This window comes from Equus przewalskii, chromosome 10, assembly GCF_037783145.1.
Source record: "Equus przewalskii isolate Varuska chromosome 10, EquPr2, whole genome shotgun sequence".
Taxonomy (NCBI): domain Eukaryota; kingdom Metazoa; phylum Chordata; class Mammalia; order Perissodactyla; family Equidae; genus Equus; species Equus przewalskii.
The window spans coordinates 24055889-24082793 of NC_091840.1; the positions used below are offsets into that span (position 1 = coordinate 24055889).

Consider the following 26905-nt stretch of genomic DNA (forward strand, 5'->3'; position numbering starts at 1 on the left):
CAGGCATGGGGTTGGCTGGCAGAAGAGCAGAAGGCCCCCGCCACACCAGGGCGACACTAGCTGGAGGCGCAATGTATACGCTATTTATACGGCATTTCTCGGCCTCACCCTGAGGACTTCTGATTGGCTTCAGGGCAGATCTATCACTCATCTTCTGGGTTAGAGGTGGGTGGAAGGTCAACCACGACCAATACAAAGCCACTCCTCAGCTAGGCCCCGCCTCATCCAGCTTCCTGTTGCTGTCCATCAACCACCTCGTGGGCGGGACTTTGCCTCCCGCCAGTTGGCTGGCGAACACGTCGTTCACTCTTGGGTAGGTTTCCGGTTGGTACCTTCTACCGTCCATCAGTGACATTTCACAGGTCTATTGGCCAAACCAACGTCGCTCTAGATGCCTCTCTTTGATTGGTTAGGAGTGCTGTCGGTCCCCAATGTACTGAACTCTTATTGGTGAACGTTGCCGTCGCTCGGGCGGTCGCGGGCTCCGGGATTGGCGGGTGCTAGGCGGGCGGTGTCAGGCTCTCGGTGGCGGCGGAGGCGGCGGAGGCCAGGGAGGAAGATGTCGTAATGAGCGGTGGGTCCTGGCCGCTGCCGGTGGGGTCTTCCCGGCCCCCAAGGGTCGGGAAGACGGGCAGAGGCCGCAGGGACGGGGAGTCGGGGCCGGGGGTTCCCCCCTGGGGCTGGGCCTGGCGCCGGGGCCCGGCTCCGGGAGGGGCGGGGGAGGGAGGATTCCCGCCCGGAGGAGGAGCGGGGCTGGCCAGCCGGGCGGAGGCACCCGGAAGGGGGCGTTCGACTCCCCGCCCCCTCGGAGCCCGCTGGGCGGGAGCGCGGCGCTTCCGGGGGCTGGCGAGAGGAGCGGGCACCCAGGGCGGGCTTGGCACTCCCGGTGCCCGGTCGCCGACCCTCCTCAGCGCTTCCCGGCGCGTGGATCTTGCCCGGGTCTGTTCCGAGGAGGCGGCCCACGCCCCTCGCTCTTGTCCTGTGTTCGGGGGACCCTCCTGCACCGTAACTCTAGGTGCCCACCAGGGATTCAGCGCTCTCCCGAGTGCAGAGGGGCCAAGGGAATGCTTGGAATTCAGACCACAGGGGTACTGCTGAGCACAGCAGCCAACCCGGGTACCGATGTGTCCCCATCGAGAGCTGTTGTCAGGACACGAGGGCGCTCCCTAGGCAGATGACCTCTCGCCTCAGACTGCCGAGTGGGCAAAACCTTCTTGTCATGTTTTCACTTGGATCCTTGAGCCTCCAGCTAGATATCTGCGAGCTCTTAGCAGAATTGTGAGAGCTTTACGAACTTGTTGACAGAGCTCCCAGCCTGTTCTCTGACGTCCCGTGGGGGTGGGGGGTGGGGCGGGGGGCGGACTGCTGAATCCCAAAGGCCAGGCGCAAACTTAAGGAATGACGGAAGAAATAAAACAAAATGGATACTTACTTTCTCTCTCCACCCCACCTCCGTGCCCATTGCTGACTTATGGTTCTCAGCCGCCTACCCCTGCTTCTTGGCTCATGTTCCGGTGGCTTTCCAATTTTAGTGAAAAGGAACTGTGTCTTCTCTGGGCAACTTAAGAAGCCTGTCCTCAGTGCATTCCTTGGTTTTGATTCCGATATACTGTCACGTTTAATTGTTTCTTAATTAACTTGATCCAGAGGGACTCAGTCTGGCTTTCCTCAGTGCACATTCTCCTGAAATTTTTTTCTTCTTCTGAGGTTACTTCTTGTTCACTTCTTTGTTGTTTCCTAGAGAAAGGAAGGCAGGACCCAGGAGATCTGCTTTAAGCAATGAATTGGCCCATGGTCTGCCATGACACCGCTTTCCTGGCAGGCAGAAGGGTGATGACTGTTTGAAGGTACCCTGGCATGCACTGTCTAAAACTTGCATACTGTACCCCAGAAGGGATTAAGTATCACCGTGGAGGGCGAAGTGTTGAGTTGGTATTTCGGATAAGATTTTTAGGGCTAGAACGTTTAGGGTGTTGGCCAGCTCACAGAGAGGCTGTGAAGGGAATGATGGTGGAGTCCACACCATAGGAGTAATTTTGATAAATAACACAAAGAAACCTCTTGTCTGCAATAATGAATATAACTGCAGTGTCTTGTTTTGTTTTAAATTCTTGTGTGCAATGAAGGGGGCGAATCTGTCAGACAACCTATCAGTTGGGCTGATGATGTCAATGTTCCAGTGGCTTCTAACAGGCATTAATACCTGTTGGAAATGGATTCTCATTGACTGGGGCAATTGGTAAGTTTTCTAATTCTGGTTATTCCACTTGGTTGTATAGAGGCTTACCCTCTTCATTTAAAAGCAGCAACAACAAGGCAAAAAGAAAAGCTGGTCTGACACAATTATGAACCTCCTGAGGTATGCTTTTAAAGACACAGTCTCTTGGCCAAAGAGACCCAAGTAGAGTTAGTTCATAACTGGATCCTTATCTGACTGCCCAGCGGGGACAGCTGGCTCCAGGAGGAAGAGTTTGGCATCACCGTTGACAGCACATAGGCTGGCCAGCATTTTCCTCTCAGACTCTCTTAAAGTTTGGGCCTCTAGAGGTCTGTCAAAGGAGAGAAGAAGCTGTAGTAAGAAGATTTTGGCAAATGTCTGGGTAAAGGAGCTTCATGGCATAACAGCAGATGGGGTATCTTAGCCTTGAACTTCCTAGTTCTTTTGTTCATTAATAGCAGCCTTTTGGAGAAGTTGCACGGTCCCTTATAGCCTGAACAGTCCTTTGCCATAGGTATATGATAATTCCCAAACTTGCTTTAAGCAAGTATCGCCCAACGAGGGCCCTTATGGAGACACTCTAAGCTTGTCGCAGCCAGCCAGTAGACTCTGCTGTTGACTTGGGTTCAGCAATCTTCCTGACCTTGCTCACCCCCATTTCTGTGATGGAAATGTAGCATGTTCTTCTTCTAAGACTTATTATCTTCACCCCCTCTGTTCTCTGTATACACACAAATTGGAAGCCTCACTTCCAAAGATTGAAAAATTTAGGAATTATTTTGGAGGGGTCGGGGGGCATTGGCCACAGAATGAAAGATGTGGAGAAACACCTTTAAAGTTGTAAACGGTGCCTGGAGTATTAGAAATTTTAGAAATAGAGTGATGTGGACACTTCTGAGTTTAAACAATTGCATGGTCCATTCTGAAACTTTGCTGGCCGTAGACTTAGAGTAAAATCTATTTGGAGAAGCTCCAATACTTTCTTAGGAGTTTATTACGTCCGGAGTGTCCCTTTGGGCAGCTTCACTGGATTTGTGAACTTCTTCCCAGCAAGTTCTAAATCAGGAATGCGTGGCCTACATGCTGGACCAGTACAAGCTGGACTGAGAAATGGACATCACTATGGAATGCATTTCTTGATGTTCTTGCTTGTTTATTTGTGCTTTGCTTTTGTTTTGGATACACATGCAACTCCTTCTCTGACTTCTAGACCTGTTGAAGGAGGGGGAAAAAGCTTTCTCTGTATTTCTTCCTTCATAGAGCTAGCACTTAGATCTTTATATTTCTGAAATGTAGTTGAAATTTCTCTCTCTTAAGAAGTTCGTCCTTGATTTATCAGCACATCTTTTTTTGGCTAGCATCATTCTCTTAGGAGACCTCCGGGTGGGGAGGTCTCACTTTGCTGTCAGTTATCTGTTGGAACTGGGTGGAAAGATGAATGAAGAGGCTAGAAACATGGAATGTTACTAAGTGAAGGGCATTGTGAGCCTAAGTAGGAAAGGGATCAGAGATTGCCCTTGAGGAGATGCGCCCAGGTGGTCCTGGTAGATCTGTTCCAGTTGACAGGATTCTGAACTGGAAAACTGATTTTTCTGCTGCCTCAGGGGACACTGAAAAGAGAGCCCAGGGGTAAGCTCAGAGTCAGCACTCAAAGCTTCGGGGAGCTGTGGCTTCCACTACACATCTAGGAAGCGCGCTCTCGGGTGCTCTGAGGCCACCACTGGCACAGGGGGTTACTGTGCTTCTCCTCGGGGTGGGCTTCAGGCTGGCGTGCTCTTGGGAGACAAGCTCTGCTCAGGAGCAGCTTAGGAGCATAGAGGGCTAAGTGCCTAGTTTAGATGCTTCTAGGTTTACCTTCTGTGAGCAGCTCCCAGCAGTGTTGAGGCATCAGGGCTGTTTGTGTCACAGGAAGAGCATGCTTGCAGACCCACTGTTTGAATCCTTCCTTTGGGCATCTCATTCCCTTGGCTACAATTTGTTTCAACATCAGAATTGTGTGCTGTACCTAGCCAAAAGTCCCACCACATCGCAATGCAGAGGTTTAGCTTGGGTGACTGTTGTTTTTGATGCTAACGGCTCTGAGATGCCAGTTTGTCCTTATGCCATGATTTAGGCTGTTTGGTGGCCTCTTTCATCTCAGCCATGGGCTGAAAGTGGCTCAGGAACGAGCAGGCACTGGCCTGCACGCTTCCCAATGTCCTCTTTCTAGAGCTTCCTCTTTGGGGTATTTGTTACCTCTCCTCTGGGACTTGGTAGAATCACAAAGCGGCCTCAGAGAGTATCAGGAGGGAATCAGAGACAGCAGGCAGGGCCATGGGATTGGAGGTGAAATAATTCTGCCCCTGGTCAATGTCTAATTGGAAGTCTTCTCAGATTAGCCTAAAAGCAGACCAAAACATTCCCAGCCTTCAGAAAAGTAAATGGTAGGCCAACCCTGTCCTCTCAGGGGAAATGAAGTCACCGCTCATTTCAGGACTGATCCTAGCCCAGGATAAATGTGGGAGTGACTCAGAAATAAATGTGCCAAAGCACAGAAAGCATGTGTTTGTACAAAATGATATTCTTTAGGGGGGAAAAAGTGTATCTTGCTTCCTTTTTTCTCTTGTTCTCCAAGACAGAATTCTGAGGGCCAGTATTTGTACCATTTCCTGGGACTGCTTCTATCAGAGTGAGGAGTTCTTACCATCCCCTGCCACCCCGTGTCCCCACTCACTTCTCCAGAGTCTCTTCCAGTAGGATGGAGTGTGACCCAGGCAGGATGCAGACTAGCAAATGACACCATCACATTTTGGGAAAAGGAATTCAGGGTAGGGACAGATAAGAGGTATTCATATAGCAGGGATCCTCATTATCTTAACTCACTCGGAAAAGAACTTCCCCCCCAGTACATGTGAATTGAAAGCAGCACTGACTTGTGCTTGGTGTGTGGGGTTGAGGTGGGGGCTTTGAGGGCTCTGTCCAGGAGCAGGAGTGGACTGTGCTGGCCCACGCACAGGCTTTTGTCCGTGTGACGTTGTTGGTGGGGCTGAGAGTTCCATCTGGGACTGGGTCAGCTGAGCTGACCTGGCCAGTGGACCCCAGCCTAGTACCAGGATACGCAGATCTGCAGGCTCTCTCCTTTGGTTCTTAAACTCCGTTTAGGTTCTCCCACTCTGCAGTCTCCAGGATTCATTCATTCATCCATTCAACATATATATATTAAGCACCTGCTATGTGCCAGGTCAGGGGTACATTAGTGGGTAAGGCAGAGAGAAGTCTGCCTTTAGGGAGCTTATATCTTAGTGGGAGACAATAAATAAGTAACTAATGTATATTAGACAATGAGAGGTGCTAAGGAGAAAAATAATAGAGAACAGGAAGAAAGTGAGGAGGTGCAATTTATTTAGGATGGTCAGGGGAGGTCTCCATGAGAAGGGCAACATTTGAATAAAACCCTGGACGGGAGGGATTGAGCCCTGCTCAGTCTGGGGTGGGGGGCAGACGGCAAGAACTCAAGCAGAGAGAACAGCACATGCAAAGGCCCTGAGAAGGGGCCCTATCTGGCATGTTCAGGAACAGCAGGGAGGCCAGTGTGGCTGAAGCAGTGAAGTAGAGTGATGGTGATAAGTCAGAGAGGTCATGGGAGACAGGTCACTGTATCACGTTCGGGGGACTTTGGCTCTTACTTTGAATGGGAGATGGGATGCTGTTGGGGGGCTCTGAGCAGAGGAGTAACATGATTTCATTTAAGTTTGATGGGTCTCACTCTGGATGCGTGATGGGGACAAGGTTAGAAGCTCAGCTCGGAGGCTTTCAACAGTTACCCAGGCGAGAGAGGGTGGGGCCCTGAACCTGGGTCATAACAAGAGGTGGTGGTGAAAGCAATCAGAATCTGAATATATTTTGAAGGTACAGCTGAAAGTGTTGCTGACTGTCCAATGTAGAATGTGGAAGAAAGAAGGGTCAAGGATGACCCCCGAGGTTTTAGGGCTGAGCAGCTGGAAGGATGGCATTCCATTCACTGCAGTGAGGAAGTCTGCAGGAGGCACAGAATTAGGGAGATATCAGGAGCCCTGTTTGGGACTACTTAGATTTGAGATATTTATTAATACATCCAAGTGGAGATGTCAGTAGGCAGTTGGATATACAAGTCTGGAGATAGAAATTTGGGAGTCATCATTATATAGAACCTATATGTTACTGGTTTTTAAAGGCATGAGACCAGGTGAAATCACCCAGGAAATAGGTGTAGACAGAAGAAAAATAGGTCCTGAGACGGAGCCCTGAGGCAGCCCAACCATTTAGAATTTGAGAGAAGAGGACCCAGCAAAGGAGTCTTAAGAAGCAGCCAGAGAGGCAGGAGGCCAGCCTGGCAAGTGTGTCCTGGAAGCTAAATGAACACAGTGTTTCAAGAAGGAAGAGGGGTCAACTGTCAGATCAACACAGAAGATGAGGTCTGAGAATTAACCGAGACTTAGCGACGTGGAGGTTGTTGGTGGCGTGAGCAGTGTTTGTGGTGTGGGTGGGGAGGGGACAGCCTGGCTGGAGCAGGTTCAAGAAAGACTGGCAGGAGAGAAATGAGGGACAGCAAGTATAGGCGACTCTTTCAAGGAGTTTTGCTTGAAAAGGAGGAGAAAATAATGGATCTTAGTTGACGAAGGGCATTTTAACTTGTTGATGAAATTGTGGACACATACATAAGGGCTATGGGCTGGGGCTGGGGTCAGCGTTGGGAGGAGGGAGGGCGCATGGCTCAGTGAGGTGTCTGGGTGGACAGTATCTCCATTCTTTACTCATCTTCCTCCTGTGGCCTGTGGCGTTCGCAAGCCGCCGCCCAGAGTTGTTCTCATTTAATGAAAGTCAATGAAATGTCTTTTACTGTTATTGAGCTCTTTTATATGGTTATTATGATTGCTGGAGACTTGCTTTTCAGAAATGCTTAGTGCAATTTGGGGTCTTTCACAATCTGTGTTGCCATCCAAGCCGCTTCTCTTAGCCCATTTGTTAACTCCTTTGAAGTCCAACTTCCTGCTCTAAAACCAGCCATGGCTTGCTTTTCCCTTACCAGCTCTGAATTCTTCCAGGCTAGGCAACTGGGAAAGACTGGGCTTTGAAACTTTCGCTGGCTTCAGGCCCAGCTGAGCTGACCGAAATAGCCAGCAGAAGGACTGTTTGTGCGGAGTGAAATTCCTCTAGGGGAAACACCATAGCAGACGGCCAGGAAAGCCATAGCCAGCATGGTAGGGACCCACGAGGCAAAGAAGCCGGGTAGCCCCAAGGCCCAGCTGTGGGGGCTGAGCCAGGTCCTCTCCAGAGGGAAAGGAGCTTCCTAAAGCCTGCTGTTGTGCTCTTTCTTTGGGCCCTTTCTTTCTCATTCCTCTGTCTCAGGAACAGCGTTCTCAGGTGAAAGACAGTGGAACTGCCCTAGTCTGAGGGCCAGGGCTCAGGGGTCCCATCTGAGGCCTCTTCCTGTTGCTCGGTGCTCCCTGAGTCAGCCCTTGGAAAGACCCTAGGACAGAGACGCAGTCTCTGCCTGTACACCAGTACATAGCGGGGCACTCACCCCAGACCGGGGGGTGGGGGAGGAGGTCCGGAAAGGTGTTCTGGGTTATAAATGAGCTCCAAAGGACCGGCGTCGGCCAGATAAATGGGAGAGAGCGTGCTTATGCTCCAGGTGAGAGAGTGTGTTGTGGTCCCAGAAATGAAAAAAACTGAGTGTGTGTCCGGAGAGTTTGAAGGGCAGAGACCCAGTAGGAGAGGTAGCTGGGAGCAGCAGAGGGGACAGATGGTTTTGGCCTTTAGAAGCTTATCATAAAATCATTTGGAAGCTATTGAAGGGTTTCATCAGGGGAGTGGCTGGATGGGATTTGCATTTTAAAAAGACTCTTCTGACGCATTGTGGAGGCTGAATCAGAGTGGGCAAGGCCAGAGGCTGGGAAGCCATTTTGGAGGCTTTGGGCAGTATTTCTGGTATAAAAGCGATGCAGGTAGAGAGCAATGAGTAGACTGGGAGTGGTTGATATTTAGGAGGTAGAATCATGAGCACTTGATGATGGATTGTCGATGAGGGTGATGCTCAGGTTTCATTGTGATTGGAAATACCAGAAGAAAGGCTGGTTTAACCAAAGACATTCACTATTTATTCAGCCCGCGGGCACTGAAGAATCCCTGTGCTGTGTACTGGGGTTGGTGGAGCAGTTCAGCTGTGAAAACAGACCTGGCTCACCCTGGGGAGCCCTCCTGTGAGTCTGGGAGACTGAGACATTAAGCCCATGATTATTTAATGGGTGGGGAGTTACCAGAGGAGTTCACTTCATCTCAGGGGTCCTGGAAGGCCTCTCTGAGGCAATGCCACGCCGCTTAGATAGTGGGCTCTCAATAAATTTTGCTGGGGAAAAACCAGGCTGAGACCTGAAGGGTAAGGAGGCATTAGCTAGTGAAGAGAGAAGAAAGAGCTCTAAGCAAGGAAAGGGCAGCAGCAGAGATGAAGGCTCTTCAAGGATCCGAAAGAAGGCCCCTGGTGGCTGGGGATGAGAGCTGGGGAGAGAATGGGCAGAGGTGACGGCTCAGTGTTGGAAGTTCTGTGGCCAGCCCAAGCGGAAGGCCCACACAGGGCTGGATGTACTGAGCAGGTGAGGAAGGAGGGGGACAGCAGAGCGCTGGCAGCTTCTCCACCAAGCCTGGCAAGGAGGGAAGAAGAGAAGGCTGTAGCTGGAGGGGACGGAGGTAGAGATGAATGATCCGGATATCAAGAGCCGAGACACTCACGGGATGCTTTTCTGCTGGTCTTGGAATTAAACTGACTTCCATTATGGGAAAAGGAAAGTCAGGTGTGGTCTCATCAGGCACTGGACACCCCTGTCCACCCAGTGTCTGGACGCCTTGATGCCCTTGGACGTTTTCCTTAGAGCCTAAGGGATCTACTATTGCTTGTGTAGTAAATCACTAAAACCTCACCAGCCCAGGGACTGTTGGGAAAGTTTTAGCCAACCTGAGTTAATGAAAAGTCTGAATAATAGAACTCTGAAAGAAATGCAGCTTTTTAACTTTCAAGAGTATGCAGTAATCCCACTTAGCAATGTTGCTAAATGTAGGTTTTAGGACCGGATATAAATTACTGTTAAAAGCAAATGGTACGATTAAAATGGTGGAAGTGGTATAAAACAATTACATAACTATGCTTAAGAGTCCCTTTGCAGTCTCTTCATACACTATTTAGCCTCGCTTTGAGTAGTATGAAGGAAAAAGTTAAGCACAATTTATGTCCAAATTACACATTTTAAGTATAAGGTTCCAAATTAATGAGGTTCTAAAGTACCTTTGATCATAGTCTTGCAGTTACGTATTTACGCTACTTCTCAACCACTTTTCATTTCCAAACACCAACTGGAAATGCTTCTCTTTTCCCTTTCATGGTTAATCCCAGGGTATAATTCTGCAATGGCAGGGAGATCAGTCTGTGTTTGGGTTGCCCAGGGGCCACAAAGCTCTGAGTGACACTAGGGGAGATACTTAAAAACACTGGTTTGAGAAATAGAGGAGTATTTCAAGAGCCAGCTGGAGAAGAAAATGAAACCAAACTGAAATGATGCAACGTCGAGCACCAGCAGTCTGCCCCGTGCTTCAGCAGAGTCGGCTCTAACTTTCTAACCGAACACTCACTCAGCCCAGCCCGGTCTCTGGACAGTTTGAGTCCAGGGTAATAATGACTGTGGAGGGAGAGAGGGAGATGGGAAAGGGAGAGGAGTAAGAAGCACTAGGCTGGTTTTCATTTCGTGTGCACTCTCTCCTGTCCTGGTGTCCTTCCATTTCATAACAGAGGATGTCTTGAGGGAGAGTCATGCACCAATTTTAGCCAAGAGAACCTGAGCCCAGGGGAGCCTCCTGGGAGACCCCCTGCCTGCCCTGCCCAGTCCTGCCAGCAGCTAACTCCTCTTAGGTTCTCATCGGCAACATGGCTTGAGAATTAGAAGAATCTTAAAGATCATTTAGTCCAGCTTCCCACCCCATCTAGACATCCCATCTCTGACAGAGACACACATCCTGCCTCTGGCTAAACGATTCCAGAGAAGGGAGGACATTACCTCAAAAGGCAACTGACTCCATCTTTTGAAGGTTCTCACTTCTGTTGCACTGAAATCTGCCTTCTTGAAATTTCCACCCTAAAGCCTTGGTTCTACCCTTTGAACCCACATGTGGAATAAATACCCTGGTGACTATCGCTGCTCTGGCATCCTGGTCACAACCATTGCTGCTCATCTCTGAACAAGCTCCAGGTGAAAATCCCCCTTTCACAATGTCCCTCAGAGCTGAACCTGGCACTCCCGGCGTCGCCCAAGTGTGCAGAATATGATAGGGCTGTTCTTTTTCTTTTTCCTTAAAATTCAATTTATTTAAACTAAAAACCCAAAAACTACAAAAAGAGTGAACTGTTTGGGGTTTTTTGGTTTTTTTTTTACTTTAAATAAATTGAATTTTTAAAAAGGGACTGTTCTTTTTCTCCTCCTGTGACTGGACTTTTGGAAATGCAGTCCAAGATTGCAGTAGCCTTTTTGGCAACCACGTCTAGATTCTTTTGCCTCCCATTTAGCTTTGAGTCCAAACCACTGGGGCGTTTTTGCATGAGAACCACTATGAAGCCCTGTCTTCCTGTCCTCTATGCATGTGATTTTTCTTAACCCAAGTGCAGTATTACTCAATTTAAAGTTTAAACCACCATTTATTGATTACCCACTATGTGCTCGATGCTTTTTCATATCAATTCCTGATGCCTCTCAGAATCCCATGAGGATGACACTACCTCTGTTCTACAGATGGTGCAGTGAGGCTCAGAGGAAGGCCCCAGCGCCCCCACTGATGCCCGAGTCCTCATTAGGTCTGGAGCCTCATGCTTTCAGGCACTGCACATGGCAGTTTTTTAAGCTCCCTCTGAGCCCTAATACAGACACTCATGTTTACAATCCTTGGTTTTGTGACATCTGCAAATTTAACTTGCCCTCTAGGTCTTTGCAGTTTCCCAAACTTGAGTGGTGGACAGACTACTCTGAAGCTGCGTTTTCCAGCCTCTAGGGCACAAAACCAATTTAGTGAATCAAAACCGCATTTAAAAAAATGAAATAGAGTAGAAAAATATCAAGTGCATCACATGGAGCAAGGGCACATTTCATTTCAGGAAAGTTCTTGCATGAGCACAGGCAGGGAAGCGTGTGTGGGCGCGCGTGTGCACACTGGGTCTTGATGTAAATTGTTTTTATAACTGTGGTTCATGGTCTGAATAGTTTGAACACCACTGCTCTGGAGGGAAAATGTTTTTGAGTCAACTTAGATTTTCATTATAACACTACAACTTTACTTAATTATGTACGCACATAAATCTGTTTATCAACTCATTAATCTAGGGCCTATAAACTTAAATAACTACAAAAAAGCCAGTGAAGTTCAAATCAACAACAACATTCTGGGAGGACAATGTTTGATTGAACCCGAATCGCTGCTGTCAGTGAAAGCACAGCATAGACTTGACATCCTGGGCTCCTTGAGTTCTGCACGCCCACCGTGCAGTGTCTAGTGCCAAGCGACACAGTCCTCCCACACTTCTGAAGAGCCGGCATCTCTCACTTTGCACAAATGTATCATGAATTAAATATGCAGAATTAATTAGCCCACACAGTTAGAGTGGTGCCACTTGGCACCAGTACAGTCATAAACACACACACAGGCCCAGAAACGTGCAATCTTAGTTAAGCAGCAGTCACCCGGTGATCTATAATATATGTTCGTTTTAAAAAAATGATCTTCACAATGAAAATATGAGAATAAAAATTCTGGTAGAGGGCTGGCCCGGTGGCATAGCAGTTAAGTGCTCACGCTCTGCCTTGGCGGCCCAGGGTTCGCCGGTTCGGATCCCAGGTGCAGACATGGCACCACTTGGCAAGCCATGCTGTAGTAGGCATCCCACATATAAAGTGGAGGAAGATGGGCATGGATGTTAGCTCAGGGCCAGTCTTCCTCAGCAAAAAGAGGAGGGTTGGCAGCAGATGTTAGCTCAGGGCTGATCTTCCTCAAAAAAACAAAAAAAAATTCTGGTAGAGAAAGCATGAGCCTCCAAGAAGCCTGCAGACCTGGTCCTGGAACCCAGCCTAGTTTGAGACACCTGGGTTGCCCTGCACCAGCCACCTCCTCAGGATGGCGTGTATCTCACCATTGACCGGGAGGCCTGGTCAGCTTAGCCCCAAACAACACTGTCATCCTGCCTGCAGTTTTTTCCCTGTTTGTTCATAAGAATATTATGAAAATTTCAGTCAGACGCCTTGTCAGAATAAAATGCACAGTATATACCATTCTCCTGATGTCTTTACCCAAAGCCCCATAAAAAAGAAACAGATGTGCTCAGCATGCCTTGTTTTTTTGCAACCCCACGCTTATCCCTTGTGATCACTGCCTCCTCAGCTCGGCATCGTAGTATAGTACTCTTTCCTCATTTGTTCTACAGTTTTGCCAGAGCTCAGTGTCTAATGTTTCAGGATCTACCTATAGGATTTTGCCCAGAGCTGCCCTTTGGCTCCCTATGGTTGGCTAGTGTGCCTGCAGAGTCCCTGCCTCCCTTCTCTGGAGTGCAGCTGCTGTGGCCCTAAGGCTTGGAAACCACTTAAGGCATCCGTGTGCCTTGCCAGCCCATCACCTGTCCTGGGCTTCAGTTCCCCCTCACCTTTTCCCATTTAAGAATCATTCATTCTCCCAAAGAGAAGGGCCACAGGCCAGCCAAAATGTGAATGGTTCGAGTGGTCCCTCTTTCTGCTGACCTCCCTTCTCTTCTCGCCAGATGCCCAACAGGGGCTCAGTGCTGGAGCCAGTCTGCCTTTCCGCATCTCTGAAGTAATGTCCTTCCTGTCTCTGTACTTCCTGAAATCTGCTTTGCAAAGGTCTAGGATACAAGTCTGCCTCTGTTCTTTCCCTTCGTAATTCTCATGATTTCAGTTTTACTATGGTGTACTTCTCTTAGGTCAGACTTAAGTTCAGAGTAGAGATTCCCTTCATCACTTCCTCACCATTCTGTACTTTTAAAATGCAACAGAGTATGTGTGGGGAAACTGAGAAAGTACAGAAAAACAAGAAGTATTCTTTAAGTGAAGCAAAATTCTACCATAGGGATAATGGCTTTTAACATATTAGCATTTTTAAAGACTTTTTCCTGGTATATTCATATATAGAAATACATACACATTTAAACAAAAATAGAATTTAGTATATTCTCATTCTTCTCATTATACTCATTAGCTCTCTTGGTCTGGGTGATACCTATGGGGCCATACCTGCTGTCCTACGTGAAAGTGTGAATGCGCTTACAGCAGTTACCCCTGTGCTACAGATGGACACCTGGACCACTGTGCCTCTGTGGGGAAGGCTGAGCACAGGGCACCCAAGACTTTCCCACAGAGTGGGTGTGTCCTCCTTGTCAGCGATCCTGGCCAGTGATGCTTCTCTCCCAGGCTGGCTGGACATCTGGACAGCAGGGAGCCTCAGTCAGAGCTGGAGGATTAGCCGGGGGGGGGGGTCCCCCACCCACCATATATGGGTCCTGATCTAGCTTGGGAGAGTCAGCCGCGCCCAGCAGAGAGGCTCCATTAGGTGGCACAGCTTAGTTCCTGAAGCCGGTCTTGCTATAGTCTCGGTATCTTCGTTTTTTCCCAGACTTTATGATGGCTGGAGGGGACAGTCTGGTGGAGGCAGGACCAGCTGTCCTCACAGCCTCAGATGGCTGGGTCTGAGGAGAGAAGGTCATCTACCAAAAAAAAAGATGCAGGTTGCTAACCTTGAGTGGGGACGTGTGGGGAAGGTCGTTAACCTCTCCTGGAGCAGCAGCAGGAAAGAGAGGCAGGAAGACAGTCTGAGGCCAGGGGGCTGAGATTCTTATCGGGCGTCTTGTGCATCATTCCGTCTCTCTTCTTCCAGCAGATCCACAGACCAGCATGGCTGCCACTGCCGCTGTCAGTCCCAGTGACTACCTGCAGCCCGCCGCCTCCACCACCCAGGCGAGTGGGCAGTGGGCTCTGAGGGTTGGGGGCTGCCTCAGCCTGGAAGGACGCACTGAAGCCAACATTAAACCCCTACTGAAAACTCTATCCGGGCTCACTGTAAATACGTTAGGATAAGAGACCAGGGAAGGTTCAGTTGCCCACTTTTTCTGAACTAAGAAACCATGGCCACTTACCTAAGGTGCCACAGTTGGGTCAGGGGGAAAAGCAGGATTAAACTCAAGGTCCCTTCCATAATCTCCACTGACCATACAAGGAAAATAGAGGCTGTGTCCCCACACTCCAGAGGCTCTTTCCTTGTAGCCTCAAAAGAGCAGCCCTCCCCAGTCAGTAAACTCATGTCCCAAATGCTAGAAAAAACTTAGAAAAGGGTTTGTTCCTCCTGGTGCCCCTCCCTTTCTCTTTCTCCCCAGTCCTCCCTCAGTTAAGGAGTCAGGGATCCCTTAATCCCTGTGGTGAGCTAATGGAACTCCATTGAGGAGCTGAGGGTGATTCCATGTCCCCATGAGAAAAAAGGCCAGTGGGGAATAAGTGGTCAACTGACGCCGTTAGTTCACCCGGTCACGGGGTGCTTCTGGAAAGTTCCTTTCTGAGAAAGACATTTCCCCTCTTTCGCTTGCTTACTCAATGGAGAAACCAGCAGAGAAGGGGAGACTGAAGCCACTGCAGGGGGAGGATGCTGGTGCCCTGCCCACCCCAGAGGTGCGGAAGAGGCTGCCAAGAGAGGATTCCAAAGGGCGGCCGGGCAGCAGGCCCTCGCGTCTCACTCCTTTTCTCTACTTGCTTTTTTGCAGGATTCCCAGCCATCTCCCTTAGCCCTGCTTGCTGCAACATGTAGCAAAATTGGTCCTCCAGCTGTTGAAGCTGCTGTGACGCCTCCTGCTCCCCCGCAGCCCACACCGCGGAAACTCGTCCCTATCAAACCTGCCCCGCTCCCTCTCAGTCCCGGCAAGAATAGCTTTGGAATCTTGTCCTCCAAAGGAAACATACTTCAGATTCAGGGGTCACAACTGAGTGCGTCCTATCCTGGGGGGCAGCTGGTGTTCGCTATCCAGAATCCCACCATGATCAACAAAGGGACCCGATCAAATGCCAACATCCAGTACCAGGCGGTCCCTCAGATTCAGGCGAGCAGTTCCCAGACCATCCAAGTACAGCCTAATCTCACCAACCAGATCCAGATCATCCCTGGCACCAACCAAGCCATCATCACCCCCTCACCATCCAGTCACAAGCCCGTCCCCATCAAGCCAGCCCCCGTCCAGAAGTCGAGTACCACCACCACCCCTGTGCAGAGCGGGGCCAATGTGGTAAAGCTGACAGGTGGGGGTGGCAATGTGACACTCACTCTGCCTGTCAACAACCTCATGAACACCAGCGACACCGGGGCCCCCACTCAGCTCCTCACGGAGAGCCCTCCTACCCCACTGTCTAAGACTAACAAGAAAGCCAGGAAGAAGAGTCTTCCCGCCTGCCAGCCCCCCGTGGCTGTGGCTGAGCAGGTGGAGACCGTGCTGATCGAGACCACCGCAGACAACATCATCCAGGCAGGAAACAACCTGCTCATCGTTCAGAGCCCAGGAGGGGGCCAGCCAGCTGTGGTCCAGCAGGTCCAGGTGGTGCCCCCCAAGGCTGAGCAGCAGCAGGTGGTGCAGATCCCCCAGCAGGCCCTGCGGGTGGTGCAGGCGGCATCTGCCACCCTCCCCACCGTCCCCCAGAAGCCCTCCCAGAACTTTCAGATCCAGGCAGCTGAGCCGACACCTACTCAGGTACCACGCACACCCTGTGCGCCTGCCTCCCTCTCCTTAGCACTAAACAGCTAATGCTCCCTTACCCCTCGGCTTGCTGTCGAAGATGATGCTGATGCATCTTCCGATTTGATCTGAGTGTTGGGAGTCAGGATTGTTGGGGGTGGGCAGTGAGTGGCTATTTCTGCCTGACAGATGGAGTCTCTTCAGTTCACAGGGTCACGTACAGCTTGTCTCTAGAAATCAGATGAAACAGACCTGTGTACCTATGTTTTGGTCCACTTTTTCTTTATGCAAGTCTTTTGGGGGGATGAGTACGGGGCAGATATACATGTTTTAATAATAAAGTTTATCTTTTATTATAGAATTACATACTCAGAACGGTAGCAAGAATGAAAAAATTCCAGTCAGAACCATAGAATTTGATGTAAAGTAAGAACACTAATGAGCAAAATGCTGATCATTGTTAATGACAAGAAAAAAGCAGGAAGCAGCAGCCTAGCTTGATAGCAGGAACGTTTAGGCTAGGTTCATCTGGGGTGCTAACTTCAACGAGAACGTTCTTATTTTGGGCATTTATTGAGGTGTTCTCGTACTCTGGAATCTGGCTCTGTGAGCAGGTTGTATTCTTCGTTTATGCCTACGAAAGGCCAGAGATTATGCCCATCTTGCAGATGGAGAGCCTGGAACTCAGAGAAGTTATAAAGTATCCAAATCTCCTAGAGCATAGATGACAAGAGCCAGGATTCAACTCAAATTTCAAACCCCACACTCTTTTCCATTTTCTGCCTTGACTCCCTGTGTCTTACGTGTGGCAGGGGCTACAATTAAAATTGGGGACAAGGATATTTTTTAAAAAAAACAGTTCCTGCCATTGAGGAATTTATAATCTGGTTGTAGAGAGGGAACCCAGGCATCACAGTGAGTGACAGTAGGAAGCTGGGCCATCTCCTGGGTGGAGAAGTGCCCTTGAGGTTGAGCTGTGGACGTGGAAGTCACGCAGGAGGAAATCTGAGGCCTGCCTTCGAATGCCCCCTCCCTTCTGGCATATTATGTATTGCCAAGTGATTTTCTATAAATTGTTTAATTTAGTTATTACGCTATCTGTGAGGTTCCATTATCAGACGTACCTCAAAGGTGAAGGTACTGGCTCAGGCGCACTTGTCCTCACAGTGCCGCTCCTCCCTTCCCTGAGGCTCTGTATCTTGAGGTTGACGGAGGCAGGGCTTAAACCCAGGTCTTCCTAAGGAAATAATCATACACATGCAGACAGATTTAGCTATAGTATTATCTTTTAAGGATGACATAGTATTCCGTTATCCTGAGGTGCTGTCTGTTATACAGCTAATACCCTGTTAACTGTGTATCTAGGCTGTTTCCAATCTTAGAGCTAAATGAATTCCTAAAAGTGGGTCAAAGGATATGTACATTTTTTTTAAAATGTGTTATATTCTGTATCAGAGATTGTCAATCCATAGCCCTCAGGTCAGATCTGGCCCACTCATCTGTTTTCATAAAAAAAGTTTAATTGGAACACAGACATACCCATCTGTGCTGCCTTTGCACTACAAGGCAGAGACTTCATGGCCCACAAAGCCTAAAATATTTACTCTCTGCCCTTTACAGAAAGTTTGCTGACTCCTGCTCTATATTATGAACAAAAAATGTTCTAGTAACAGAAACTTCCGATACACAGAAAATAGCAATGATTCGCAAAAGGGGCACATACCAAAAAACTGAAAATGAAATTTCTGTATTTATTAAAGAGATGACATGAGATTTCTTTGCTTTTAATTGAGAAACACAGTCCTATTAAATAATCGGGGAATTGAAAATAATTCCAATCAGAATCCCAGCAGGATTTTTCTTTTTTACAAAGAATTTTTTTCCCCGGAATCATTTAAGCATAAGTTGTCACCATGATCTCAGCACTTCCAAGGGCCTCATAGAAAGTATGAAATTCTTACCCACGAGGACATTCTACACAACAATCCAACCACCAAACCTGGGAAATCAGCAGTGAAACACACTAACGTCTAATGCAGAGACCCCGTTCAAGTCCCACCACTTGCCCCAGTAATTCCTTCGTGGCAAAAGGATCTCATCCAGCATCACGTTGCACCAGACACGTTCATTGAGTTGTCACGCCTCCTTTGTCTCCTTTGATCTGGAACAGCTCCTCAAGCTTTACTTGACTTTCATGACCTTGACACTTGAAGGCTACAGGCCAGTTATTTTGTAGAATGTTCCTCAATTTAGGTTTGTGTGATGTTTCCTCATGACTAGATGCAGGTTGTGCAGGGTTTTCTTTTGCAGAAATATCACAGAAGTGATGCTGTTTTCACTGCATCCTAAAAGGGGGTGCGTGATTTCATTTTGTCCCATTACTGGTGGTGATTAGAGTGAGATTGGGCAGATTTCTGCACGTTAAAGTTACTTTTTTCCTCTTTGTAATGAATTAGTATTTTGTAGGGAGATACTTCGAGACTATGTAAATACCCCATTCCTCATCAGACTTTTGCCCACTTGTTTTAGTATCTTTTACTATGATAGTTTTTAAACTGACTTTTTATACTTACAGAAAGGTTGCAAAGGTGGTACAGAGAATTTCCATGTACCTCTCACCTGGTGTCCCCGATAGTTAAACACCTTACATTACCAGGTACAGCTGTCAAAGCTAAGACCTGACATTGGTTCATTACTGTTAACTAAACTCCAGACCTGATTTGGATGTCACCAGTTTTTCCATCAATGTCCCCTTTCTGTTCCAGGACCCAGTCCAGTACCACGTCGCACTTAGTGGGCATGTCTCCCCAGACCCCTCTGATCTGATCGTTGCTCAGTCTTTGTTTTTATGATCTTGACAGTCTTGAGGGGCGTTGGTCAGGTATCCTGTAGGACGTCCCCAAATCTGGGGTTATGGGTTTTTGGAAAAACAACCATGGAGGCGAAATGCCCCCTCATCTCATCATATGAGGGGGACGTCCTGATGTCACCTTTATCGCTTAATCAAGGTGGTGTTTGCCAGGTTTCTTCATTGTAAGTGCTGCTTTTCTCTTCCTCTGCTCTGTTTTTCGGAAGTGAGTCGCTTAGTCTCCCACCTTCAGGGATGGGAGTGGAGGTGAGAATTAAGCTGTACATCCTGGAAGGGAAAGTATCTGCATAATATTACTTGGAATTCTTCTCTGAGGAAGATTTGTCTCTTCTCCATTTATGTCTTTATTCATTCATTTATTTATATCAGCAGGGACTCAGGAGTGTTTATTGTATTCTTTGGCTTATAATTCAACACGATGTTATGTACTGTGTTATTCACATTGTTCCCGCTTCGGCCACTTGGAGCTCTTTCAAGTTGGCTCCTGTGTCCCTATGACACACTCTCTTTTTTATCAGCTTTATCGAGATATTCACATACCCTTTTAAAGGGTTCAACTCAGTGGTTTTTAGTATATTCAGAGTTGTGCAGCCATCACCACTATCTCATTTTAGAACATCTTCATCACCCCAAAAAGAAACCCTGTACCCTTTAGCAGTCATGCCCCATTTCCCATCCCCCACCCCCTGGAAACCACTAATCCATTTTCTATCTCTATGGATTTGCCTACACATTTCATGTAAATGGAATCATACAATAGGTGATCTCTTGCAACTGGCTTCCTTTCCTGAGTATAATATTTCCCAGGTTCATCCACGTCGCAGCATGTGTCAGTTCTTCAGGGCTTGTATTTTCCCACCCTGGCCCGGGGGTCACCCATTTCTCTAGGAGTCTTGGTTCCTCTCATTGGAGGATATGATAGCAGTTTTTTTTGTTTGTTTGTTTGTTTTTGTTTTGTTTTTTCCTAAAGATTGGCACCTGGGCTAACAACTGTTGCCAATCTTTTTTTTTTCCCCCCCTGCTTATCTCCCCAAACCCCCCCGTACACAGTTGTATATCTTAGTTGCAGGTCCTTCTAGTTGTGGGATGTGGGACGCTGCCTCAACGTGGCCTGACGAGCGGTGCCATGTCCGCGCCCAGGATCCGAACCCTGGGCCGCCGCAGCGGAGCGCGCGGACTTAACCACTCGGCCACGGAGCCGGCCCCTGTTTGTTTGTTTTTTAAAGATTTTATTTTTTTCCTTTTTCTCCCCAAAGCCCCCCGGTACATAGTTGTATATTCTTCGTTGTGGGTCCTTCTAGTTGTGGCATGGGGGACGCTGCCTCAGTGTGGTTTTGATGAGCAGTGCCATGTCCGCGCCCAGGATTCGAACCAACGAAACACTGGGCCGCCTGCAGTGGAGTGGGCGAACTTAACCACTCGGCCACGGGGCCAGTCCCTGAGAGCAGTTTTTTAATTCTATCATTCTCTTCTCCTCTATTTGTTTATTTATGTCAGTATGGACTCAGATTCCTATTTTATTCAGTGGGTTATAATCCATTAATAATATTATTTTGATGTTCAAGTTGTCCCATATTTGGCCAATGGGAGCCCTTCAAGCTGGCTCTTGTGTCCTTTTCATATGTACCCACCATTCTTTGAGCACTTCCTTACTTTCTGATACAGCAGGTGTTCCAAGCTCCTGTACTTTCCCTGCCCCCAGTCCTGGAATCAGCTATTCCTCCAAGGAGCTCTGGGTCCTTTGAGTAGAACCTGGGACTTGGCAGCTCAGGCCTGGGTGCTAGGTGAGCTCCTGGATACGTAACACATAGCTATAAACATGCACACACATATATACACATATACATAAAAATACATGCACGTTTTTGTCCATATTTCTCTATCTGTGTATCTATCTCTATTGAACCCCAGGAGCTTTCACCAATGCCTCTTATTCCCATCCGACACCACAAGGTTCATTCTAGTTGTCTCCCTTTCCATATTTGTAACTCCCTTCTCTGACAGTAAGAAAGCTCGCTCTCATTCTCATTCTGTCTCCTGTCTGGATCAATCCCCGGTATGGAGCAAGCCTCCCACGGCCATCTCAGCTCTCCCATGACACCTCCACCTGCCGGGGCTCTGATGTGCCTGCCGGGCTGCTCCTGCCACTCCCCACAAATGCCCTTCTCGTCCCACTCAGGCTCTAACAAGCATATTTTTAAGGCTTTCGATACACCCAGATTTCCCTCCAGCCAGCCTAGACCACTTCCCACTCCCGCTCCTAACGTGAGAGTGAGCGCCTGTTCCCCGCTGTCTCACCAACAGTGAGCATTAGATTTTATTTCCCATCCTTGCCAATCTGAGTTGGACAAGAACTGCTTCTCACTAATTGTGCCTCCTCGGAGCGGTTTTCATTTGTTTGATAGTCACTCACAGGGCATCTTTCGTGAGGTCATCTTTTAGTTGCCTTTGAATTCTCCAGTTCTGAGATTTGGCAATTATATCTTTCCATGCTAAGTATATTAAATGTTTCGTTTCAAATCAACAGTCAGCATTTGCCATCATCCGTTTGTTGAACGTCAGCCGTGTATGAATGTCGGTTTGGGCCAGTTGGAGAAGACTTGGGTGGACAAAGAGGGGCTCCCAGTTCTCGCTTGGATGGGGAGCTGATGCTGCATGGAAAGGTGCCAGGAGCCCAGTCTCTCCTGGGGCCCTGACTCTTTCTCTCTGGCCCTTCCCAGGTCTACATCCGTACGCCTTCTGGTGAGGTACAGACAGTCCTTGTGCAGGACAGCCCTCCAGCAACAGCTGCGGCCGCCTCCACCACCACTTGTAGCAGCCCTGCATCCCGTGCGCCCCATCTGAGCGGGACCAGCAAAAAGCACTCGGCTGCAATTCTCCGGAAAGAGCGTCCCCTGCCAAAGATTGCCCCCGCCGGGAGCGTCATCAGCCTGAACGCAGCCCAGCTGGCGGCGGCGGCCCAGGCCATGCAGACCATCAACATCAACGGTGTCCAGGTCCAGGGTGTGCCCGTTACCATCACCAACACTGGCGGTGAGGACAGGCCCCTGACTGGGACATGGGCTGCGTGCCTGTGTGCCCCGCAGATGGGAGCTGGGGGCCAACCTGGGGTTCCCAGTAACAACAGTGAGGATACTGCCCTACGTGTGCCTCGTCGCTTCAAGCTTAAAAGCACGTCCATTTGGTCCTTACAGTAGCCCTGTGAGATAGTTTAGACACGTGTTGGTCCCACCTGTCAGCTGAAGAACTTGAATAGGATGGAGTAAGTAAGATGTACTCAGGAAAACTCCAACTAACATACAAACACATGTTAGCTTGGTCCAGACCAAAGGCAGATGTTCAAGGGAGGTTCCCAGTAAAGGAACTTGAAGGAGGGCTTCTAGAAGGAGAAAGCCTTGAGTTAAGATGGGGAGGAAAGGAAGGAGCCTTTGGCAGTGGGAATGGCTTGTGCTGCTCTCCGGCAGTGATATTTGGCAATATTTGGTGTGAAAGCAGCCTTGTGAATAATCAAAGGAAAACTGTAGGGGCTGGCCTGGTGGTGTAGTGGTTAAGTTCATGCAGTCTGCTTCTGCAGCCCAGGGTTCGCAGGTTCAGATCCTGGGCGTGGACCTAGCACCGCTGGTCCAGCCACACTGTGGTGGCGTCCCACATAAAGTGGAGGAAGATTGGCACAGATGTTAGTTCAGGGCCGTCTTCCTCATACACACACACACAAATTATAAAAAAGAAAAGAAAAGTGTAGCTACCTAGGAAAAATAGTTCCTTGCATTCTTTAGCTGGGTGAAGGGCACTTTTCAAGGTAGTGGGAGCTTTTGGAAACTCCTCCCTTTGTTGTTAAATGAATTTATGGTACTTTGTGCATTCGGTTTACCGGTGTAGGAGGAATCCACTGAGGGACACCAGTGTGATGTCAGTGCCACTCCTGCTTTCAGTGGCTTCATTTGAGTCCTAGAGGGCTGGATTGTTTCCAAAGCCCATGGAACTGCTTTCTCATTCTTATTAACACAAACCCCTGGAGACTTTCCTGAGAGCAGGGATGGTCCCTCACAAGGGCCTAAAGCTGGAGGAGGCTCTGGAAGAAACACTCCAAGACCAGACCGTCCCCAGCTGAAGTCACGTGGGCAGCGTCTGAAAGGGAATTCAGCCTGTGCGGTATAGTGGTTCAGGGCGTTGACTCTGAAGTCGTCTGCCTGGGTTCAGATCCGGGTTCTACCACTTATTAGCTGTGTGACCTTGATATGTTATTGAGCCTCAGTTTCTTCAACTAAAGGGGTATAATAGTACCTATTTCATAGGATTATGAAGGTTGAATGAGTGAGTACATTTACAGTCTCTAAAATGGTATCTGGCATGTGATAGGCTCTTGAAAGTCTTGGCTGCTATGACTATCATCCTTACCACGTGCAGAAGGGAAGAAAAGTGTCAGGCTCCCTCCTCTGCCCTTTCAGGCTTCCTCACCCTGAGCCGAGCCCTCCTCCTCCCCACAGGGCAGCAGCAGCTGACGGTGCAGAATGTTTCTGGGAACAACCTGACCATCAGCGGGCTGAGCCCCACCCAGATCCAGCTGCAGATGGAGCAGGCCCTGGCGGGAGAGGCCCAGCCCGGGGAGAAGCGGCGCCGCATGGCCTGCACGTGTCCCAACTGCAAGGATGGGGACAAGAGGTAATTTGAGGAGAGAGGCCAGACCCCAAGCATGGGGTCTCCTGTTCCCCAAGCTCCTCCCTGGGACATAGACTGAGAGGGGACGAGGTGGTGCCTCCATGCCACCTGGCCTCCTCACCTTTCCCGTGCTCTCTGACCTGACCCCACATGCGTTCTCCATGCTGTCCTGCCCCCATCTTCTATCTCCTCCCTCGCTCCTCTTCCATTCCTTCCACCCCACCCTCCACCCAATGCCCAGGTCTGGAGAGCAAGGCAAGAAGAAGCACGTGTGCCACATCCCCGACTGCGGCAAGACTTTCCGTAAGACGTCCTTGCTGCGGGCCCACGTGCGCCTGCACACTGGCGAGCGGCCTTTTGTCTGCAACTGGTTCTTCTGTGGAAAGAGGTTCACACGGAGTGACGAGCTCCAGCGGCACGCCCGCACCCACACAGGTCTGCCCCCCTCCCCAGCGGCGCATCAACCCACAGGGCTGCCCCTCACCCCCGACCCCTGCCCTGGCACACCCATACCCACACAGGGCTGCTCCTGGCCTCTCCCCTCTCCCCACTCCATTGCCCTCAGTGACATCAAGATTCCTGGCCCTGCCAAGGCACTGCCACACTGAGCAAGAGCCACAGACTGTCTTCTTGGGGGTCTAAGACTACCCAGGAAATTCTTTTGTGCCATTCCTTTTAGCACAGTGTCGCCCGAAGTGATGTCACTTGCCTTCACAGCCTTGGTGACTTCTGCCGTAGCTGCACTTATTTAACAAGCGCTGGCATAGTGTGCCAGGCACTGTAGTGTGCACTTTACAGTTAATTCATTCAGGCCTCACAGCAACTCTGTGGGGAGGGTACTTTGGTTACGCCCTTTTTTTTTCTGAGGAAGATTTGCCCTGAGCTAACATCTGTGCCAGTCTTCCTCTATTTTGTATGTGGGTCATCACCACAGCATGACCACTGACAAGTGGTGTAGGTCCACACCAGGGAACTGAACCCGGGCCGCCGAAGCAGAGTGCACCAAACTTAACCACTAGGTCACAGGGCCAGCCCTGGTTATGCCCATTTTACTGAGGCATGGAGAGGTCGCCAGGGCTCACAGCTAAACCCAGGCCCTCTGGCTCCCAAGTCCATACTCTTCACCACTAGTCCACACTGCTTTTCCCACCATTATTTACTGAATGAATGATTTTGCTTAAATCATGTCACTAGTTTTACTCATTTATGTCCAACCACTATTATTTTTACATGACAGGCTTGATGTCATAGTTATATGTTTTAATGCACTGGCAAATAAACACAAAACTATAAAAATGAAAAACATTCATCCCTCTACCACCTAAATTGTCTTGGGTCTCCCCAGTGGTCCACAGCACATGCTTTGAGAACTGTTGCTATAGTGAATGCCCCCAGTGTGCACACAGACCCCTGTCCTGGGACTGGGGATGGGGACACGTGACCCAAAGCTCAGGCTCCTGGCCAGTGTGGCGAGGCGGGTCATGCCCCTTGATGCTGAACAGTAAATACTCAGAACAGCAGCTGACCTCACCCATGTCGGGGTGGTTTGGGCCAAGTAAGCTCTCAGGCTGGCGGGTCAGGGAGGAACGGGGTTTTCCTGAGACGGGAAGACGTTGAGGCAGGGTTAGAGTCAGAGGGACAGAGAGGCGAAGAAAGCAGGCGACAGCCTACGTGGGAAGAGTCCAGGTGCAGGGGCACAAATACAGTGTCTTGGGCAAGGGACAAGGAACAGGAACAAAGTAGACTGGGGGTGATGTCCAGCGGCAGGTAGGAGAAAGGAAAACTGACAAAGGGTTCAGAGCAGTAGGCCGTCAGGAGCAAAGGTGTCAGCAGGAGGCGGGCAGAGTATGATGACCAGGCGCCACCAGCTTTATAGGGTGCCCCCTCACCACGCATGTGCTCTTCCTCTTTCGGGGATGGGACAGGGTCTGCACATGGGCTCTGTAAGTGACGGGCATCTCCTCTTCCCAGGGGACAAACGCTTCGAGTGTGCCCAGTGTCAGAAGCGCTTCATGAGGAGCGACCACCTCACCAAGCATTACAAGACCCACCTGGTCACGAAGAACTTGTAAGGCCAGCTCAGGCGGGAGGCCCTGAAGATGCAGTCTGCCGTCTGTGTCCCGCCTGGGCCCCCAGGAAAAAGGAGGCCCTGGCTGCCCTGGGCCCGCCCTCAGCCCCTCCCTCCTGTTCTGCGACTGTCCTCATAGGAAGGGGCTCTGATGCCCCGTACTCACCTCCTTCTGTACCCTTGGGTGCCGCCCTGGCCCTTCCCTCTCACCACGAGCTCCCGGCCTGCCCAGACTGTGGACACTGGCCGTGCCCAATGAGACGTTCTAAACCAGGACGAGTGGGAACCCTTATTTCCAAAGGAAAAACATGAATTTCACTCCGTCGAGGAGCAAAGTGAGCCCCCCCAACACTGCCGGAGTTGCATCGTGCCATGCCCCTTTCCTGCACCTCCCTGGCCCCACCAGCCACCGCGGACGCCCCGGGGCCCTGCACCCAGGGCACCAGTGGCATCCGCCTCCACTCCACATGCCCCAGCCCCGCCACACTCTCCTCCAGCACATTCCAACTTTCTATTTAAAAAGTAAAGCTACCCACGGACTCCCTGACTCCCCTCTTTTTCTATGGAGAACGTTGCCTTATACTCTACTTCAGATGATGAACACTGTGTATTGTGTGTGCTTTAAAGAAGTTTTATTTAACTGCTCCCCTCTTCCTGTCCTTGTCACTCACCTCCCCCATGCCTGCTTTCAGTTTAGGGTTTTGGGGGGCAATGATGAGCATATGAATCTTTTTCTCACTCTAGCAATTCTCTTTTCTAAATGACATAGCATTTCAACTCGAATCTGGATTCAGATAAAAACACCTCCACATCCTGAACCCCTCCCCTCCCCCCTTCATCTCACCCGCCGACCGGCCCAAGCTCTACTGTGTACAGTGTATATTGTATAATAGACGATTGTGTCTACTACATGTTTAAAAACATATTGCTTGTTATTTTTGAGGCTTTTAAATTAAACAAAAATCCAACTTTATTTTTAGTTGTAACTGCTTGAGGTATGTTTTATGAATTAAGTGACAGATTTGTTATCCTTTATTAACGATGTACTTTGTTGGTCAGCACTGGGCTGACAAAAATTTTTTCTTGCTAATAAATTTAGTTGCCTGAGGCAAATTCTGCACCTTGGCAGCACGCCTCCTTTGTCTTTTCCCTCTGAGATCGGAGAGGGGACTCCAGGGGAGGGAGCCCTCGTCTCTCAGAGCCATCCAGACTGCCCTCCTGACCTCAGCAAATCCAGGCCTCAGCCCAAAAGAAGCTACACCACACGGGCCCCATGGCATTGGCACGCACACCCCAGCACCTGGGTGGGACCTCCGGGGGGCG

The 26905-nt window shown here is 49.5% G+C and overlaps 1 protein-coding gene and 1 long non-coding RNA gene across 9 annotated transcripts in view; one reads left to right on the forward strand and one right to left on the reverse strand.

The window, feature by feature from the left end:
* LOC103565387 (uncharacterized) overlaps positions 1–26905 on the reverse strand; it is a 36798-nt gene that overhangs the window by 2627 nt on the left and 7266 nt on the right. For 5 of the 6 annotated variants that reach the window (XR_011523034.1, XR_011523031.1, XR_011523030.1 and 2 more), the window contains 2 exons: positions 17111–17223; positions 16067–16216 (listed from right to left, as the gene is read on the reverse strand). This is a non-coding gene — a long non-coding RNA (uncharacterized lncRNA). Of the gene's footprint in view, positions 3431–16066; positions 16217–17110; positions 17224–26905 lie in introns of those variants that run through there. The other variant, XR_011523032.1, reaches the window with a different exon arrangement.
* Positions 421–26702, forward strand: SP2 (Sp2 transcription factor). Of its 3 annotated transcripts, none has more exons than XM_008541429.2 (7): positions 421–574; positions 14153–14229; positions 15027–16001; positions 21576–21888; positions 23343–23517; positions 23756–23949; positions 25486–26702. In XM_008541429.2, exons 1-7 carry the CDS (start codon positions 568–570, stop codon positions 25584–25586), a joined length of 1842 nt encoding a protein of 613 aa, XP_008539651.1. In that variant the 5' UTR covers positions 421–567; the 3' UTR covers positions 25587–26702. The 3 variants fall into 3 exon arrangements, with proteins under 3 accessions (XP_008539651.1, XP_008539650.1, XP_008539652.1); XM_008541428.2 differs by having other exon boundaries at positions 470–574; positions 14150–14229; XM_008541430.2 differs by lacking the exon at positions 421–574 and adding an exon at positions 2127–2239 and having other exon boundaries at positions 14150–14229.